This window comes from Coturnix japonica, chromosome Z (assembly GCF_054131305.1).
Source record: "Coturnix japonica strain WE chromosome Z, WE-NBRP24, whole genome shotgun sequence".
Taxonomy (NCBI): domain Eukaryota; kingdom Metazoa; phylum Chordata; class Aves; order Galliformes; family Phasianidae; genus Coturnix; species Coturnix japonica.
The window spans coordinates 4,627,717-4,647,642 of NC_140702.1; the positions used below are offsets into that span (position 1 = coordinate 4,627,717).

Below are 19,926 nucleotides of genomic sequence, written 5' to 3' on the forward strand. Positions count from 1 at the left end.
GAAGAAAGCCCCTGATGACTTGTCACCCCAGAGAGGTGAGCTTTAGAAGCAGGATTGCTGCACAATAGAATGAACTGCAGCTCCTTAGCATTTCTTACATCCAGGAGGTGTGTGATCAGACCCACCTATCACCTTCAGGCACGCGCTTTCTGACACCTTGTCTGACTTCACTGTCACTGTGCCAGCATCCTCAGCCTTAACCTGCTTCATTGTCAGTGTGCAGCAGTTGCCAACGTTCTTGATGTCATTGTAATTGTTGGTGTAAAGGAGGTTGCCATTCAGGAACCATTCCACGTTTTTGTCATCATGGGACAGCTCGCAGGAGAAGACAGCAGAGCTCTCTTCTTCAATTTCCACATCCTGCACATGCTTCGTCACTTCTACATTGCGGGCTGTGGGGAAACAAGGTGAACTGTTACCACTGTTACTATAAATCATGTTGGGAAGCAGTTGAGTGGTTGGACTAGATGATCTCTGTGTAATCTTCTCAGTGAAGATTATACATTCATAAAGTTAGCAGGAGAGAATGTCAGAAATCAACCTCAAGAAGAGAAATCTGAGGTGAAATAGGACATGGAAGAGGCCACCCTCCCTGCTCATACCTTCAGCTGTCAGCGTGGCCTCAGTTTCTGCAATTCCTGCCTTGCACTTGTACACACCAGCATCATCGGGCTTCAGCTTCAGAATCTGGAGCTCTGCTGAATGCTTATCCCTCTTGATCCTGTACTTCTCAGAGGGTTTGATGGGCGTGTGGCCCTTGAACTGTTTCACAACCTTTGGAGAAGGCCTGAAGTCACAGGACAGGATGACAGAATGACGTTCCAAAGCTGTCTTGTCCTCCAACTTCCTGGTGATTTGTATATGGTAATCTGCAAAGCAGGGGTGGAAGAGAAGAAAGGATGAGGACAATTGGAAGAAGAGGAAAGTCTCTTGCGTCTATTCCATTCCATTTCATTTCATGTTCACAATGGTTCTGTGAACCACTCCAAAGATAAAACAAACGACTGCCTATAGGGAATGCCATTGACTACATTTCTATAAAGTAATACTGTATATTATCTACCAAATGCAAGGTCTAGCTCTTGTTCTGTGCTTATTAAATTGAGGCTTTTATTCAAATAAGAGTGAGTTGAAAATATAACAAGTACTTTAGGATGCTAACGGAGACTCTTACGCTGGGGACAACAGCAGATAAAAAGCCTGGAAGTTTCTTTCAGATGAAATCAATGACAAACTGCATCAAATTTACGTGCTACCAAACTTCTACTTGTCTAGTTCAGAAATACAATTAATTCCACCTGATTTGACTTCTTTGCTATAGCCAAGGACAAAACCTCAGCTCTGTAGATCTGAATACTAAGCACATCACAACTATTCAAACACATCTTTTACTGAGAGACAGCTGTCTCATTTAGTGTCCAACGACTTTTAATTGGAAATGGAGCAGACCCTCCAGACACACACACAATATTTCCAAGTCCCCAAAGAAGGAAGACTGTACGTTAGTTAATTCTTCATCTTCATGATGCAAACCAAGCCAGGATATGTTACCTGTGACGAGCAGATTGGCTGTGGATTTGGATTTGCCAATTGAGAACTGAATGGTGCCTGTCATATCAGTGGTGGTTTTCGATATATTCATGCGGTGGATGGTGCCTTCATGCTGCAGAATCAAGTTTCTGCCAGCCTGTAAGACTTCCCCACGTAGATACTACTTGGGAGGTTTCACAGAAGGAATGGATATCTTTTCCTTACACATATTTGCACAGAAAATAAGTAGGATTATGTTTTATTCTAAACCATTATCCATTTCTGAGTCATTTCTCTCTTCAACACAGTCAATGCTTTATTGCCCTTGAACTTAAAGATAGACTTACTAGCTACAATGGAGCTCCCTGCAAACAGTTTTCATGGAAACCAGAATCTCATTTATTCTAAAACCTTTTAAGCAAAATTAAGGGTAGAAAAACAATAGAACTCAATGAATCTTTAAGGTCATTTAGTTCCAATCCCACTGCTATAGGCAGGGAAACCTCCCTCCAGACCAACTCTTCTCCTCAGGGTCAAGGCTACTCTCAAATCATTCTCCTCTAAGCCTGTGCCTGTGCTTGGGATTGCCCTGACCCAGGTGCAGGGCCTTGTAATTGGCCAAACTGAAGTTCATGAGGCTGCCAAGGGCCCACCTCTCCAGCCTGTCCAGGTCCCTCTGGGTAGCATCCCTTCCCTCTAGCACATCAACAGCACCGCTCAGCTTGGTGTCATCTGCAAACTTGCTGAGGCTGCATTTGATTCCACTGTCCATGTTGCCTACAAAAATGTTAAAGAACACTGGTCCCAACACCACCCTCCACCTGGACACTGAGCTATTGACTGCAACTCTCTGAGTGTGCCCATCCAGCCAGTTCCCTATCCTGCAACTGGTCCATCCATCAAAACCATTTTTCTCCACTTTGGTGACCAGGATGTCATGCAGGATGGGATCAAATGCTCTGCACAAGTCCAAGTAGATGATGTCAGTTGCTCTCCCATTATCCACTGATGCTGTTACTCCATCATGAAAGGCCACCCAGTTTGACAGGCATGGCTTGACCTTGATGAAGCCATATTGGTTACCACCAATCACCTCATCTTTATTTTCCAAACTATGCCAAGGAGAACTAGGCAGAACTCTACAATGTCGTGTCACTACAAACCTGTCTGAACCATTGGCTTCTCTGCATGCTCATCACTAGTCTCTCCTTAGCTTGTGTGCCCACAATGTATGGGGAATGTCAGCCACAAATCTTACCTAGGGGACATCTTTGCTTCAAAATCCCTTGAACATCACACAATCCCTTTTAACTCTCCAGGTCTGCATTTATTTCTGTCAGAATCAGACCATATTTCTGTGCTGCTATTTCCCTTTCCTTCTGAAGGGCCTGGATACAACTTGGATTAACCTCAGGAGCAGAGTTCCTGCATAAAACAGCCAGTACTGAAACAGCAACCCAACCTGGTTGCAGACTGAGAGAGAAAATGAGAGTTCACCACTTGTGAATAATGAGACTTCTCTTATTTCCCTGGGAAGTAATGCCCACTTTTTTACTTTGACGGAGCTCCTTCCCATCCTAGAAGGGAAAATGTCAAGTCAGATCTCCACGAGTCCTTCCATCTCTGCACTGAGCAAAGGGAGCCTTCAGATCTATGCTTAATTCACCCACTCCCCTAGAATTAATGGAACTGTGCTTACTGGAACATATGCTGAAGCTTAAGCACAGTGCAGTGTTTTCAACATGTAGGAACAGCTACAGAACATGCATAAATTCTGGCTGACCTATGACAGCTTAAAGCACTGCGGAGGACTGTTAACAAGCTCGTTTGGACATCACCTTGAATAAATGACGTTATCCCCAAGTAAGGGAAGGAACAGCTGAGCACCGGGGAGGTACACAAAGTGCCAGAGCAAATTCTCACACTGTCAGGTGCAAAGAAAACTGAGATTTCACCCTAAAACCCAGTTCACAACAAGGCTACAAAATCCAGGCTGAGAATTTCTCTGTTAGAGTTGAAGCTCAAGACTCTACACCAACCAACAATATTTTGTGCAGCAAGACCTCAGGAGTTCACAAGAAACCCAAAACAAACTTCCATTTCAACTTGATAAATGAACTCAGGACATAATAACAAAGACTGCTGATCTGGGCAAGTAAAAGAGCATAAAGAAAAGAGAGCAGTGCAAAAGCTATCAAGCAAAAGCTCAGACTCACATCCCTTGGAAGTGAAATTAAAGGCTCTCATTCATTTCCAGAGAAGTCAGAAAGGAAAATACCATTACATGCCATACCTTGAACCACTTGACGTCCACGTTGAGCTTGGACAGCTGAGACTCAATTCTTTCAGCACCTGCTCCTGGTTTATAAACACAGGTTTTGGCTCTGAGGGAAGAAAAGAGAAAGTATTGACTGAGGGACTGAAATGAGACCATCTTGCAGGTTTGTATCTACAGGTTCGAACAGGTTTAGGTTACCACTTGTGCCCAAACCAATAGCCTTCACTAGAGAATATCAGCTCTTCTGTTGAAACAAAGTGTCAAATCTAGGCAAGAAAGAACCGAGGAACTGAAGGAACCAAGAGGGTCCTTGAACACCAGTCCCATGGTTGCAAGTCACTATGCAAACACATTGAACCCAAAAGAACATCTGTCCTGCAGGCAACCAAAACCTGAGTTCCTTTTACTTAAGACCCACTGTGAAACATCAAAACACATAAACATGTGATAGTTACACCTGGGCAGCCTGTGCCAGTTAATTCTGGGGGCAGACCTGCCAGTATGAAATATTATGCTAACATGACAAAGAGAGAGAAGAAAAGCAAAATTAAGACTAGCTGACAAGTCTTGGCAGGAAGTTCTGCTCTCCATCAATTTAGTCCCATTATTCAATTCTCTTTGGAGCTGTCTCCATGCCTCTCTGGAGTTTGTTCTTTGAGAAGAAGCAATTAAGTAAGCTCTCCAGAGTCAAACATACACTGCTCAAGGGCTTTGTTGTTTCTCCATGGACCAACAAGTGTGACAAGCCAGCAGAATATGATGAAGAGCCTCATGCATACTCAATGTAAAAAAAAAAAAAAGGCAATTGTTGCTGGGAAGAAGGTGCATTTGCATTTGTGTCATCTGCAGAGGGTACTGCAGAAATGGAAAGTCTTCCACTGGAGCAAACAAAGGGCTCTCATTTATTGCAATCAAGGCCCAGCGTGTGGATCTCAGAGATCGGACCTAAACCCTGCAGCAAAACAGAGACCTGCGTGGGAAAGTTCAGTTTCTCTCTACATCTGTGTCAGAAAAAGCCCACCATGGAATGACAGCTAAGGAAACATCCCTGTGACTCTTCACAGGTCTCTTCTACATTTGGGATCACTGCTACAAAAAGAGCTGTTGACTTCATCTCTCGTGGCCACCCTGAGAGAAGAGCAGGAAGGCTGGGATGCTCTTTTTCCTATCTTTCCCTTGACTTCCTCTATATCTTAGGGACGAATCACAGGACAGAACACAGAAATCAAATGGCTCTACAAAGCAGATTGGCCAGTTCAAGTCAAAACAGCCACTGAAAACACCCCAGATGCTGTCTGACAACAGCTGGACTGTCGGGGAGTCAGGTGAATGCAGTCTGCTGGCCCTGGGCAGGAAGAGGACAGCCCAGACTGTCACATACCTTTCACTGAAAGCTGATAGAGCATTTTATCCCCCTTACAGATGCACTAACAACTTCCAGCATCATCCATTGAGACACTGTGAATTTTCAGGGTGTGTCTCTTCCCCACAATGTGCAGTTCATAATTTTCACTGGCCTTGAGCTCCTTCCCATCCTTCATCCACTCCACAGTAGCGCCTGTGTCTGAAAGCTCAGCCTGCAGTTTGGCTTCCTCACGCAGCCCAGCGGAGATCTTTTCTACATCTTTGCTCTTATTGGTAAATCTCACTGCAGCACCTGTCAGGAGCAAAGGCCTCGTTATTTCAATTGATATCAGGCTAACGTGGTCAATGTTTGCTGCAACATCTCTGAAAAAGTATCACCTTCTGTTCCTGCACTCATCATTGTGTCAGTGCTGAGCAATTCAAGATATTTCATTTGGTCTTCTTGCAGGATTTACTAAGTAAAACTCAACCAAACATCTCCTGCTACTGATTAAGAATGCTCTAAACATGCTTCTGCAGAGGTTTCCACCCAGTGACAAACAGTTCCTCCCATCATGAATGTTTATTTGTTCTATTTGGTCATGCAAAGCTGATTCATAGAGATATTATTGGAATGATTGCTCCCCTACTTCTAAACTATTCCAGTGCAATCAGAAAGGCTGTCTGAACCTGGAGCTGAAAGTACTGCTCTATGGTGATGCAGTGGTAAACCTGCTGACTGAATGCACTGGCCAATAGCTGTGAACTGCTGACATACATCAGCTGGCATGAAGCAATCTGGTTCAGATACCAAGCAGCTGGGTAGATTGGCTTACCCTACACTCAGTGCTATCATGTTTAGGTCATTACCAGGACTCACGTCAGTCCATGGGATGCAATTTCAGGTATTTGGTACAGTCAGTGAATGCCTGCAGCCCCAGTTCTAATCATCAGATCACAGCAACTATGCCTTGACTGTAAGAGGAAAGGAGAAGGATCAAAGCAAATATCTCTCACTCTCATCTTGGTGATGACACCAACATTTTTGGCAACAAATTTCACTTCTGCTCCACCATCATTCTTGGTGATGTTCTTTATGATTAGGCTGTGAGTAGTTTGGGTTCTCTTGATGATGCAGGTCTCGCTTTCCTGTAAGACTTTACCACTGAGGTACCAAGTGCCACAACATTTTGTAAGGTCAATAGTAAACATGGCATCCCCTCCAGGTACAGCTTCACCAGTTGTTAGGGGGGATTTCACAGCCAGGACTGGTTCTGAGGAAGAACAACATGGATGTCTTAATGCTCTTTAGATGCAAGTCTGGTATCTCATTTAGAGTTGGAAGATTAAATCATTTTTAAAAGGTACATTTCTACTTCTCCCTTTGCATGAGTGCTGGAAGAAGCACTTCTATGCTTCAGATCTATTACAGAAAGTTCTGCCTCTTGCACATGTGAGATATCAAAAGATAAGGATATTCATGTCTCTGTCACAAAAACAGAACTTTTATCATTTTAGTGGTAGCTGGAGGTTGATAGGAGATAGGAGAACTAGGAATAAAGGAAAGCCTTTGGTGTGTTAATGCTCTACTATCTTTACAGTCAAAGGAAACATCTTAAGGGAACCAACACAGCTGCTCAGCTCACACTGACCCATTTCCATTGGGGTTTTTGTGCTTACCAAGGTGCACGCTCCCTGGGAATTCCAGAGACGGGCTCTGTCCATGCGCATTGACTGCAGACACTCGGAACTGATCATCAGCCTCTTCAGACAGATTGCTCACCGTGAACTCTGGGACGGGGACATGAGACTCGTGGCACCTCACCCACGTGAAGCCAGTTAGTTCCTTACATTCCACAATGTAGCCATCGATTGGAATGGGGCGGAGCATCTTCAGAGGGGACCATGCCAGCGTCACTGAGGTTTCTGTTCTATTTTTCACCACGGGGTCAGCTGGGGGCTGGGTGGGAGGTTTTCTGGAAGCTGAGCAGAAATAAATACAGAAATATTAGAATAAGGTCATGTAGGCTGGAAAAGACCTTCAAGATCAGCAGACTCAACTTTCAGCATGACCTACTGAGTCCCACCATTAACTACTGTGCTACCTGAGGACATACATGACAAGCTTATTCCTGCAGGTATTTGCATAGAGAATATATTCACCCTCTGGTTGCTTTGGAACATTTTAGAGGTTAAAATCCCATCAGACTTTTTCACTGTGTGCAGCCACTGATACAGGCAGGAGGCTGGGAATTACCTGACGGGCTCTAGTTACAGACTACTGACAAAGTAAAGGATTGAGTTCATTTCATTTTGGCCATCAGAAAGTTTGGTGTCTGGTTTAAGTCACACATCTAGAATCCAATTATAATCATATGGAGAACAGCGCATTCAGGAGAACTCATCTCATCCTAATAAACCTGAATGAAATCACAGAATCATAGGATCACAGGAGGGCTTGGGTTGGAAGAAACCTTCAAGATCATTAAGTGCTAGATGCCAAAGGTCCCACTAACATAGCATGAAGCCGAAAGCTAGACACTGGAATCAGATCTCCTGACCTTACCATCAGAAACTGAGATGTCATATTTTGCTCAGAGGTGCCTGCTTGTAGGAGGGACAGCTTCCGAGCTTTTTCTGCTCCAGGAACCAGCTCCAGCTTCAGAATTTAAACAGCAGTCAGAAATTAAACTGAGCTTTGTCACCTATATCAAATAGAAGGAGTGGTTGGGTGGTACAGCTTTCCAAATAACTTAGAAACTGTCACAACAATCAGATGCCGACCTTTTCTTTTTGAACTTGTTAATACATAGAGCTTAATAGCATCAGAATGCCCCAAGCACTTCAGATAACATGACAGCTGTAAACCCTTCTTTCAGGATTCCTTTGTTTAACCACTGAGTAACTGTAATTCAGTGGTGCTGGTGGGAGAAGGGAAGTCCTAATCTTCCCAGATGGTGAATAGAGTTGATGTTCACATGCAGACTGGTGCTGCAGCAGAGCCAGAAACCACTCATTTGGGAAACACAGCACCAAGAAAATAATGGGAATAGCTTCATAAAATCAGGCAGCTTCACCCAAATTTCATGTCAGGTCCATTATTCTTCATATTTTCAGGAAGAGAGGTATTCCCTTTTTCTTGTAGTTTTATTTTCTTTTCCTTTCATGCAAGCAACTTTGTAGCTTACAAACTGTTTTCTAATCACCTCCTGGTGTGGACAAATCACACAGGTTTGACTCCATGTTTTACATAGCTAGCATTTTATATTTGTTCCAGTATGGAACTGTACAGTCATAGAATGGCCTGGGTTGAAAAGGATCTCAAAGATCATCCAGTTCCAACCCCCTGCTATGTGCAGGGTCGCCAACCACCAGACCAGGCTGCCCAGAGCCACAATCCAGCCTTTCCTCATAGGAGAGCTGCTCCAACCCTCTGATCATCACAGTGGCCCCTCCTCTGGACCCACCCCAACAGCACCACAAACTTATTGTCCACAGAAAGCATATAACCCTCATTCAATTGCCCTTCCACTCAGCTTAGAGCACTACTAAAACCAGCATCTTCACCTTAGCTCATCACACTGCTGCAGTTCCTTTTACAAGGATTTCACTGGCAAAAATGAAATCAAAGCCGTCACAAGGGATTTAGCACAGTTACGTGTTACTGGCTACGAGAGCTGTCAGCACAGTCACCTGTCAGGCTTTGCTGCTGTTCTCTTTATGTAGAAGCACAACAAGGTTCAGACACCTCACAGTGCAATTCTCACTTGGACTGTAAAGAAAAAGGAGGCTTGAAAAGCAGCGTGTGGAAAACAAAGAAACAAGAATTAGAACAACAGTGGGGCCATGGCACTTGTAGGAATTGCTCCGCCTTTAACAGCAGAGCGATTCAAGAAGGATGAGGGCATTCCAAACCAGACCAGCTTGGACAGATTAACAACTGCAAGTAGTGGGTTCCAAAATTCCAGACATGAAATCAAAGCTGGAAAAACTCTTCACATTTTCATCTCTCAGTTTTTAGTACATTGTGCATTACAGTGCAAACAAGTCTTCACATACAACTTGGAAGCTAAAGACAAGTCTGACAAAACAGACTGCACAAAAATGATGGATAATGAACAGAGCAAATTGCTCTTTCTAAAACTTAGTAATAGAAAGAGATCTCTGAAGCTGCTGTTCTGTAGAGCCCCAAAGCAGTCGCTTGAGGCAGTTCAGGATTAGCCAGAGACAAACCAGCCAGCTGTGTGAACTGAGACCAATTGCACTTTTCTAGTCTGTGGCCACTGACAGCTTCTGAGAGCTACCAAGCAATGCAACCTAGCAGAATTCAGAAGGGAAACCAAGAGAGCCTACCTGAGCTCCACTGCCTTGAAATGCTCTGTGCAGAGGGAAGGGAAAGAGGGGAAAACAAACACCGCTCTACATCCCTCTGAGCCAATAGACGCTTTGCCCTGGATTAGCTCTGGTGCTGCATAAGCTGGGCTTCCACAGCATGTGTTCAGGCGGTAATCAAGGCCTCCCTGGAAGAACACAAAAAAGAGAGAGAAACGTTTGCTTTAACAGAGTTTATGTCTTCTGGTCATAACACTTCAGGAGCCTCAGAGGCTTCTTCTCCTGTGTATGTTTTCATTCATTAGATATTTTTTTCATTCAGTGTGACCTCACTAAGCAAATATTGTCTAAGACCATGAGTATCACATAAATGTGCAGATCTCAAGCTGCTCACTTATCTAGTACCCTTGGCATGATGCTTTATTTTCCTCAGCTGATCATCTAGATTGTGCCTGTTGAAGGTGCAACAACAGCCTGTTGGTCTCGATTACCTGTGAGAGGCTCTAACTTTGGCCAGGAAAAATCATTTGAGGACAAGTAATTCTCTTGGAATCAGTAAGGCAGTCTTCCCATTCTTTCTTACCAGCACCCATCTTACATGTTAATAAAGGCTTCTGGAAATCAGTTTTAAGATCAAGAAACAATTCAGTTCAAGCATATGCAATCACAGGATCCATATTTCACCTGCAAAAGTCATTTTATTCTATCCACAATCTCATCCTACAGACAGTTCCTTAGAAGGTCTCTTAGGCACACCAACCCCATGCTCCTATTACAGAGCCTTCCATAGGACAGGTGATAAACCTACAAGATTATCTACAGCTTAGACTACGAAAACAGGGAGTCTAGCTAGAGAAAATTATCTAACTGTGCATCTGATCAATCTGTTAACCACTCTCACACAGTTCAGGCCATTCCAAACAAGATGCAATAACATGTCAGCCACAGAAACAGCTTGATTTTAAGGAGTTTGTTTGGACAAGCCCCTGTTGCATACGGTGCTCAAACATGCATTACTTGGGGGCACATTGTATTTGATTTAACAGATACTCTTACCTTTGGCTTTGCACAGAGTCCAAAGTCTATCAGCTTCAAATTGTCAATCAGCAGATTTTCCCGGTGGATGAGAAAGCAGTCAGGAATGATTTCCACCCAAGTGCCCAAGGAAACATCTTTTCTCTTCTCTTCTTTCCTGCTGTGGACAGTGGTTCCCAGTCTACTCAAAGCTCGCTCGCTCTCGCTGTCTCAGAGATCTTCACTGACTGCTGGCAAGTTCCCATCTTCCAATATCCCAGGTGGGAAATACTAGCTTGTATCTGTTGGAAAGGACCTGGGGACTAGGAGGACAAGTGGTGAGAGACCACAGGCTGAATGCAAGCCAGCAGTGTGCTCTGACAGAAAAGAAGTACAACAAGATCATCAGCTGCATTAAAAAGCAGCACAACCAGACCAGGACAAGTCAGTCCTGCTTCAACACTCACTGGACCACATCTACAATACTGTATCTGGTTTTTGGCCAGGAAGGATAACAACCTGAAACAAACTCTGTGGATGACATCCAGCCTGTGCAGGGGGCTGAAGCTCCCACTCAGAGAAGAGAAGCTGGGGAGAATGATTTTTCTTCAGAGTGCCTTCCAGTAGCCTTAGATAGAGGGATTTCATAAGATGCCTAGGAAAATGCTCGTGCTGTAATGATTTGCTTTACTGAGAGATGCAAAGCTCTAACCTATTGGTGAGGAAATATTCAAGCCTTCCAGTACCTAACCTGTGCTTCAAGTCTTCAGTGACAGAATTGACAGAGTGACAGAGTAATGCATCTCACCCCACACCCTCTGTATAGCCACCATTTGTTTAAAGGATACTCTTCCTTGAGGCACAAAAAAATAAAAACACATTCATTATTATTTATGGAAGACTGACTGCAGTTCAGGCTCACTGGTTTGAGGTCTCTGGGCATAACCCTGACTGTGAACAGAAGCAATTGCTGAAAGAATCTGTCAAAAAAAGACTGGAGCTTCCTCTTCCAAAAGGTGGTCCTTAGAAACAATGTCATCAAACAGCTCCCATCCAGGACAATACTGTCATAAGAAAGCTAAGGTTATCTGAAAATGCATTTAGAGAATATGAGAGAGAGAAGTAACAATGACAGCACAGAAAGCACAGAAAAGCACCGACAGGGCTCTCTCCTGTTCCCCATGCTCAATAAGAGAATATGTATCAGAATATATAAAATTTTCTACTTAATTCTCAAACCAATGAATCTTGAACCCAGTCTCCACTGAGATATATAGGAATCATTTCTTTTCAGCCTTATTGTTATATTATTGTCTACTGCTAAAGATAAAAACAGTCAACTGAAGTGTGGCAGAAATTATTTCTTACCTCTAAGACTATAAATATTTCTTTGATGTCTCTCTTACATGATCCAATGGGCAAACACGTTGATGACTTCAGTTCTTCATGGCATCAATTTCTGTTTTAGCATGAGGCAAGTCATCCTTAAGAGACCATAAAAGTAAGCGACGAAATCGCTAACTACTGTGACATACCAGGTACCACATCTGACTGCTGTGGAACAGAACAAGCACATATGGGACAGTACACAATTCGACATCAACTCAGCAATGACTGACATCACTCCCATAGAAATTCTGAAACAGAGCTGTGAAAAATGAAAAGTAAAACATTCAGCATTTTCATTGGCATTTTGGTAAAGTTGCTGTAATAATGGAATAATGTAGCAATAATGTAATGTAATGATGTAATAACTTTTTCCATTTTAAAGCCAGAGAATACTGCCCTCTGAACAACGAGGAACAAGATTTGTGGTGCTCTGTTAAACTTTTTCCAGCTCTACAGCATCTTTCAAAAGGCAATGGGACCAGTAGGCTGCATTCCTATGTACCATCCCACCTGCCACTGTGTTCTAGAGAAGTCCACAATTCCAACAGAAGATATTATCATATTTAAATGCCTTTTGGCTTACCCCTAAAGTAACTTTCTACATGATTTTTACTGCAACATTTTCACCAGTAAGAAGATGCCGCCCGAGTTTTACCTTTGCAAAACCACCTATAATTCAAAACACAGATGCTTAAAGTTGAGCGTGAATTCTTCTCTAATATAATACAACAAGTAAAGCAGAGTACCTAGCATTGGGTGTAATGTTTTAATTAGAGGAAGAGGTAATCAGCACCATCAATTTCCAACTGGTTTCAAAAATCCAATTTCAAGTTTATACTAATGAAACCTGACTTAGAGAACTGACAAAATGCTTTCATCAAACAGAAGCAGAGATGGCACGGCAGGACAGACATAATCGCTGTGCACGTTTGAAGCCATTTGAGAACCTAGTCATTCTTGCTGCAGGACCCCTGACTTCTGTTAAAAGCTGAACGGTCCCCAGAGCACCTGTTTCCATCAGCTGCCACCATCCAAAGCAGCCAGCCTTCTTGCGGTCACCTGGCCCAAACATCCCTTTTGCTCTACACTTGATTCACAGAATCACAGAATTGTAGGGCTTGGAAGGGACCTCTAGAGATCATCAAGTCCAACCCCCCTGCCAAAGCAGGCTCCCTACACCATGTCACACAGGTAGGCGTCCAGGCAGGTCTTGAATATCTCCAGAGAAGGAGACTCCACCACCTCCCTGAGCAGCCTGTTCCAGTGCTCCGTCACCCTCACTGTAAAGAAGTTCTTTACGAATGTGCGGAACTTCCTATGCTGTACTTTCATCCCATTACCCCTAGTCCTATCCCCACACACTACTGAAAAGAGACCAGACTCACCACTATGGCTCCCACACCTCAGGTATTTATAAACCTGGATCAAGTCCCCTCTCAGTCTTCTTTTCTCAAGGCTAAACAGACCCAGTTCCCTAAGTCTCTCCTCATAGGGGAGATGCTCCAGACCCTTCACCATCTTAGTGGCCCTCCGCTGGACTTTTTCCAAGAGATCCCTGTCTTTTTTGTACTGGGGAGCCCAGAACTGGAAACAATATTCCAGATGAGGCCTCACCAGGGCAGAGTAGAGGGGGAGGATCACCTCCTTCGACCTGCTGGACACGTTCTTCTTAATGCACCCCAGTATGCCATTGGCTTTTTTGGCTACAAGGGCACACTGCTGGCTCAAGGTCAATCTGTCGTTCACCAGGACGCCCAGGTCCCTCTCAGCAGAGCTCCTCTCCAGCAGCTCTTCCCCCAGCCTGTACTGGTGCATGCAATTATTTCTACCCAGGTGCAAGACTCTACACTTGCTTTTGTTAAACCTCATCTGGTTTCTTACTGCCCAGCTCTCCAGCCTGTCCAGGTCTCGCTGAATGGCAGCACAGCCTTCAGGCGTGTCAGTAAATCCTCCCAACTTCGTATCATCAGCAAACTTGCTGAGGGTGGTCACTATTCCCTCATCAAGGTCGTTGATGACGACGTTGAACAAGACCGGACCCAGCACAGACCCCTGGGGGACGCCGCTAGTTACAGGCCTCCAGCCAGACACCGCACCGCCAACAACAACCCTCTGCACTCTGCCAGTCAGCCAATTCTCAACCCACTTCACCGTCCACTCATCTATCCCATACTTCCTCAGCTTTGTTATAAGGATGTCATGGGGGACATTCCTACAAGTGATGGGAGCTCGGCATGCACACCATCCTTCCAACAGCACATCCCTGCAGCAAGGGATCACAGCGCTGGCACAGCTGAAACAAAAAGGGTGTGCGAGTTTCCTGTTAGCACTCAGTGTGAACAAATCTACCACTGAGCAACACTGTGAGCCCCCACTCACCTCAGCACAGGTCAACCTGTAACCCCAGCCTTCCCCTATCCATGTGCACATGCACACCCGTGTGCCTCCCTGCCTGCTTTGCACACCCCCATGCATGTACTGCATCTTCTGCCCTCCTTTGCATTCACAGACGTGTGCCAACCATCCCTGGGAACACCTACGTGCCTACACCTTCCACAAACACCCCTTTGTGTGCACCTGTGTGCAACCCAACTCCTCAGCACACACACGCGTTTGTGCCACCATATCCACTCACTCACCACGTGCCCTCCAGCATCACTGCTGCCTCCTCTGGTACCGGACCCGCAGATACTTCAGAGCTCATTAGCATGGACTTCCTTCCTCCCCTCAGCAGCTGCTCCTGCACTCACCTTCATTCCTACTCAGATACCGGCCGCTTCCAGCACCAGCTGACCTGCAAGACACAGAAAGGAAAGGTGGGAGTCATGCAAACGCACAAGCCCAAGGCTGCGTCACAACCACGTATGGCAGCCTCGGGAAGTCAGCTGCAACTACAGCCTTTGTCAGAACGGAAGCAAGCACCATCAATTAAGTGTGACCTCTGAACTCACTGCCACCACCTGAAGTAGGCACTGAAATCGCTCACTTCACTGCAGCTGGTTACCTCTAAATTCTTTCGCTTTTGGGAAATGATGTACATGGAATTAAAGGACTCCAAAAAAATGACATCTACTTCATTGTAGGTGGCACAGGTGGGTGAGTGACACAAAAGATGTGTCCTTGGTTCCTAGCCCCTCTATTGGTTACCTCGGTGGCTTGCAGCAACTAGAACTTTCCCCCTTTTGGAAGAGTTCACCTTGGTGGTTGTTTTGCATTGCTTTTTGAGTAACATACACTTAGGGTAGGATGCCTCTCTCAAAATACACGCATCTACATGCTGGAGATAAGTTAGAGAGGCACTTGCAGCAGAGGCCATCCTACAGCCAGCAGTAATCTGTAAAGTACAGGCAATAGAAATCAGGGCACCATTTATTCTGTCTTAAATCTACCCCATTGAGGATGATGAACCATGTCTGAAAACTGCCTCTTCTTATCTCCACTGATCACACTGGGAGCCTCAGATGATGCTCTCAGATGCACATGTTCTAGATAGGAATTTGTTGTACAGCTAGATGATGTGAAGGCCATCCCTTCAGCTTATACTTAGAGGATATTTGCTCCCACAGTTCCCTCAACAGATCATTCCTGATTTACTGTTAATGGAACAAGCTGGAGTGAGATGCCCATTTCCAACACTACCCCAGTGCTTTGGGTAGTTCTCACATTTGTGTAAAATGGTTCCTCCTTTCACTTATTTTTAAGAGAAATTCTCAGTGCTTCAAGGTTCAAGTAGAAGGTTGCTATTCACTTTAACCATATTATGAGTTAGCTCTCATGACAATCTTATCAGAAGACAGCTGAAGGAATCAGACCCCAGAATCTCTCCCATCTCATTACCTTTCACAGACAGAGAGGCTGTGGAGGTTAGACCACGGGCAATAAAAACGACTTCCCCAGCGTCAGTAGGAGTCACACTTTTGATAAGGAGAGTCTCTTACCAACCCACGTTAGAAGCTTTAAATCGCCCACCACTTTCCACTCTGCTTCCATTCAGTGTCCACTTGAACTCATCAATGCTTTCATGGGACAGAATGCATTCAAAAGTGCAATCTTCTACCTCCTGGATTTCAGTGTTTTCAGCCTTTTGGTAATGCCAATATTCAGCTCTGGAAGATAAGAGATAGGTTAGTATGAGGTTTATGTGGAGAAAAGGCATTTGTGACCGATGTGAGTAGCAGTACTGGTGTTTGAACTCAGGATTTGCAGATCATGGATGCGTTCCTCACTGATGTATTCTCTAAGACATTCTCCTCTCAGAATCACCAGAAAGCTATAAAAAAAAAGAGACATGATTCTCTTGGCTTTGCTCTGGAAGAACTACAAGGCGAGCAGCTCAGTCCATGAGGCACAATGAAGATTCAATGAGCTGCAGAGGGAAAAACCTAACAGAGAGGACAACTCTAGGATGCTGCGTGAGAAAAAGGGTTTTGCCTATGACAAGAAATTAAATGTTTCTATTAGCTCATTTGTTACCATCCTACCTCTACTGGTGTTCAAACCATTTCTCCATTTTAGGGATGTTTAGAAAGGAAACATTTCCAGGACATTCTTGATGTGTTTGGTGATTTTCATGGCAAAATGAGATACATTTACATCAAAAGCAATGGGAATTTTCCAGACATCACTGTGTTAAATTGCAGTAATACAGTTCTATTGTAGAAACTATTAAGGCTCGTGGGGGAATAGGTGTAAGACATAGTGACCACACTGAATGTGCTTTCAGCACTCCTTTACTTTCCACAGTACTTACCCTGAACGCCGACATTTGACTTGGCAACATCAGTGCCAATATCACAGGTATAGAAACCTGCATCTGACTTCTCGATGTCATGGAGAAGGAGACATAGGGTCTTCCCAGACTGTAGCAGCTCATACTTGTTGCCAGAAGTGAGCACAACACCGTCCTTTTTCCACACTGGTTTGACCTTCTCTTTAGAGACTTTGCATTCCAATTTAATCACACCCCGCTCCTCATCAAAAACATCATCCAAGGACTTAATGAAGACAGCAGGCTTCTCTGCTATTAAACAGGCAAAATACAAAAATGTGATACAGAAGTTGAGACATTTCCAGTTGCTTTCATATTTTAAAGAGGAATCAATAAATCTTTACCAGTACTGACGACACCAATATAGAACCTAAAGCGGTTTCATGTCTGTTGACTGAATGCACTTTATGGAATTCTGAACTAATCAGTAGGAGACTACAGGGAACAGGAGGGACAGCCTGCATTGCCATGGGTGGGACTGATAGCATATGAAGTAATTGGGATGCAGCTCTTCTGAAGCTGGAGAGCTGGCATTGCCCTCACATGGAGCAGAGCTCATACAGCAGGCCACAGTATTAAGAGGATAAGCTGCTGAACACTTTTGATTTTCCCCTTTTATTGACTCATTTTATCTCTATTATATTTCACACATCAGATGTTTATACTGGGGAAAAAACATCCACCAAATGCAGAAGAAAGGAGAAAGAGGAAATCCTTCAAACTCTGAGCGCATAGAGTAAAAGAGCTTAATTGCCGGGGAGAGCAGATTAGAATCACAGTATCCTTAGAATTGGAAGAGACCCTCAAAGGCCATCTAGCCCAGCTCCCCTGCAATAAACAGGAACATTCACAGCTAGATCGGGTTGCTCACAGCCTGGTCATTAGTCATTCCAAAGGCAAAACACACACTGAATGATCTCTCCCTGCAGTCATAAATCCTTGGAGACAACAGCATTGACACTGCATGTTACTGAAGCAGTAAAAGAAATTGCTCTTGTAACTCTCCTTGTGTTAAGTAAAATGATGATAAAAAGCAATGGAATGCTTTGGCAGGACACCAAAACCATCCTCCTTCGTTGATATCTGCTGCAATGGAACCTTCCACTGGAAGAAAGCCCCTGATGACTTGTCACCCCAGAGAGGTGAGCTTTAGAAGCAGGATTGCTGCACAATGGAATGAACTGGAGCTCCTTAGCATCTCTTACATGCAGGAGGGCTGTGACCAGACCCACCTATCACCTTCAGGCACGCGCTTTCTGACACCTTGTCTGACTTCACTGCCACTGTGCCAGCATCCTCAGGCTTAACCTGCTTCACTGTCAGTGTGCAGCAATTGCCAACGTTCTTGATGTCATTGTAATTGTTGGTGTAAAGCAGGTTGCCATTCAGGAACCATTCCACGTTTTTGTCATCATGGGACAGCTCGCAGGAGAAGACAGCAGAGCTCTCTTCTTCAATTTCCACATCCTGCAGCTGCTTCGTCACTTCTACATTGCGGGCTGTGGGGAAACAAGGTGAACTGTTCCCACTGTTACTATAAATCATGTTGGGAAGCAGTTGAGTGGTTGGACTAGATGATCTTTGTGTAATCTTCTCAGTGAAGATTATACATTTATAAAGTTAGCAGGAGAGAATGTCAGAAATCAAGCTCAAGAAGAGAAATCTGAGGTGAAATAGGACATGGAAGAGGCCACCCTCCCTGCTCATACCTTCAGCTGTCAGCGTGGCCTCAGTTTCTGCAATTCCTGCCTTGCACTTGTACACACCAGCATCATTGGGCTTCAGCTTCAGAATCTGGAGCTCTGCTGAATGCTTATCCCTCTTGATCTTGTACTTCTCAGAGGGCTCGATGGGTGTGTGGCCCTTGAACTGATTCACAACCTTTGGAGAAGGCCTGAAGTCACAGGACAGGATGACAGAATGACGTTCCAAAGCTGTCTTGTCCTCCAACTTCCTGGTGATTTGTATATGGTAATCTGCAAAGCAGGGGTGGAAGAGAAGAAAGGATGAGGACAATTGGAAGAAGAGGAAAGTCTCTTGCGTCTATTCCATTCCATTTCATTTCATGTTCACAATGGTTCTGTGAACCACTCCAAAGATAAAACAAACGACTGCCTATAGGGAATGCCATTGACTACATTTCTATAAAGTAATACTGTATATTATCTACCAAATGCAAGGTCTAGCTCTTGTTCTGTGCTTATTAAATTGAGGCTTTTATTCAAATAAGAGTGAGTTGAAAATATAACAAGTACTTTAGGATGCTAACGGAGACTCTTACACTGGGGACAACAGCAGATAAAAAGCCTGGAAGTTTCTTTCAGATGAAATCAATGACAAACTGCATCAAATTTAGGTGGTACCAAACTTAAACTTGTCTACTTCACAAATACAATTAATTTCACCTGATTAGACTTCTTGGGTATAGCCAAGGACAAAACCTCACCTCTGTAGATCTGTATAGTAAGCACATCACAACTATTCAAACAGATCTTTTACTGAGATGCAGCTGTCTCATTTAGTGTCCAACGACTTTGAACTGGAAATGGAGCAGACCCTCCAGATACACACACAATATTTCAAAGACCCCAGTGAAGGAAGACTGTACATTAATTAATTCTTCATCTTCATGATGTAAACCAAGCCAGGATATGTTACCTCTGACGAGCAGATTGACTGTGGATTTGGATTTGCCAATTGAGAACTGAATGGTGCCTGTCATATCAGTGGTGGTTTTCGGTATGCTCAGCCGGTGGATGGTGCCTTCATGCTGCAGAATCAAGTTTCTGCCAGCCTGTAAGACTTCCCCACGTAGATACCACTTGGGAGGTTTCACAGAAGGAATGGATATCTTTTCCTTACACATATTTGCACAGAAAATAAGTAGAATTATGTTTTATTCTAAACCATTATCCATTTCTGAGTCATTTCTCTCTTCAACACAGTCAATGCTTTATTGCCCTTGAACTTAAAGATAGACTTACTAGCTACAATGGAGCTCCCTGCAAACAGTTTTCATGGAAACCAGAATCTCATTTATTCTAAAACCTTTTAAGCAAAATTAAGGGTAGAAAAACAATAGAACTCAATGAATCTTTAAGGTCATTTAGTTCCAATCCCACTGCTATAGGCAGGGACACCTCCCTCCAGACCAACTCTTCTCCTCAGGGTCAAGGCTTCTCTCAAATCATTCTCCTCTAAACCTGTACCTGTGCTTGGGATTGCCCTGACCCAGGTGCAGGGCCTTATAATTGGCCAAACTGAAGTTCAT

At 44.1% G+C, this 19,926-nt stretch overlaps 1 protein-coding gene and 1 long non-coding RNA gene across 2 annotated transcripts; both read right to left on the reverse strand.

Moving 5' to 3' along the window:
- Positions 1-796: 796 nt before the first annotated feature.
- On the reverse strand, positions 797-6,019 carry LOC146753634 (uncharacterized). The gene is made up of 3 exons (XR_014940074.1): positions 5,190-6,019; positions 3,824-3,914; positions 797-869 (listed from the first exon to the last, which is right to left on the reverse strand). It is a non-coding gene; the product is annotated as an uncharacterized LOC146753634 (long non-coding RNA).
- Positions 6,020-15,027: 9,008 nt separating this feature from the next.
- LOC146753635 (obscurin-like) lies at positions 15,028-19,926 on the reverse strand. The gene is made up of 5 exons (XM_085529402.1): positions 19,865-19,926; positions 19,102-19,111; positions 18,365-18,698; positions 16,638-16,907; positions 15,028-15,993 (listed from the first exon to the last, which is right to left on the reverse strand). Exons 1-5 carry the CDS (start codon positions 19,924-19,926, stop codon positions 15,941-15,943), a joined length of 729 nt encoding a protein of 242 aa, XP_085385528.1. The 3' UTR covers positions 15,028-15,940.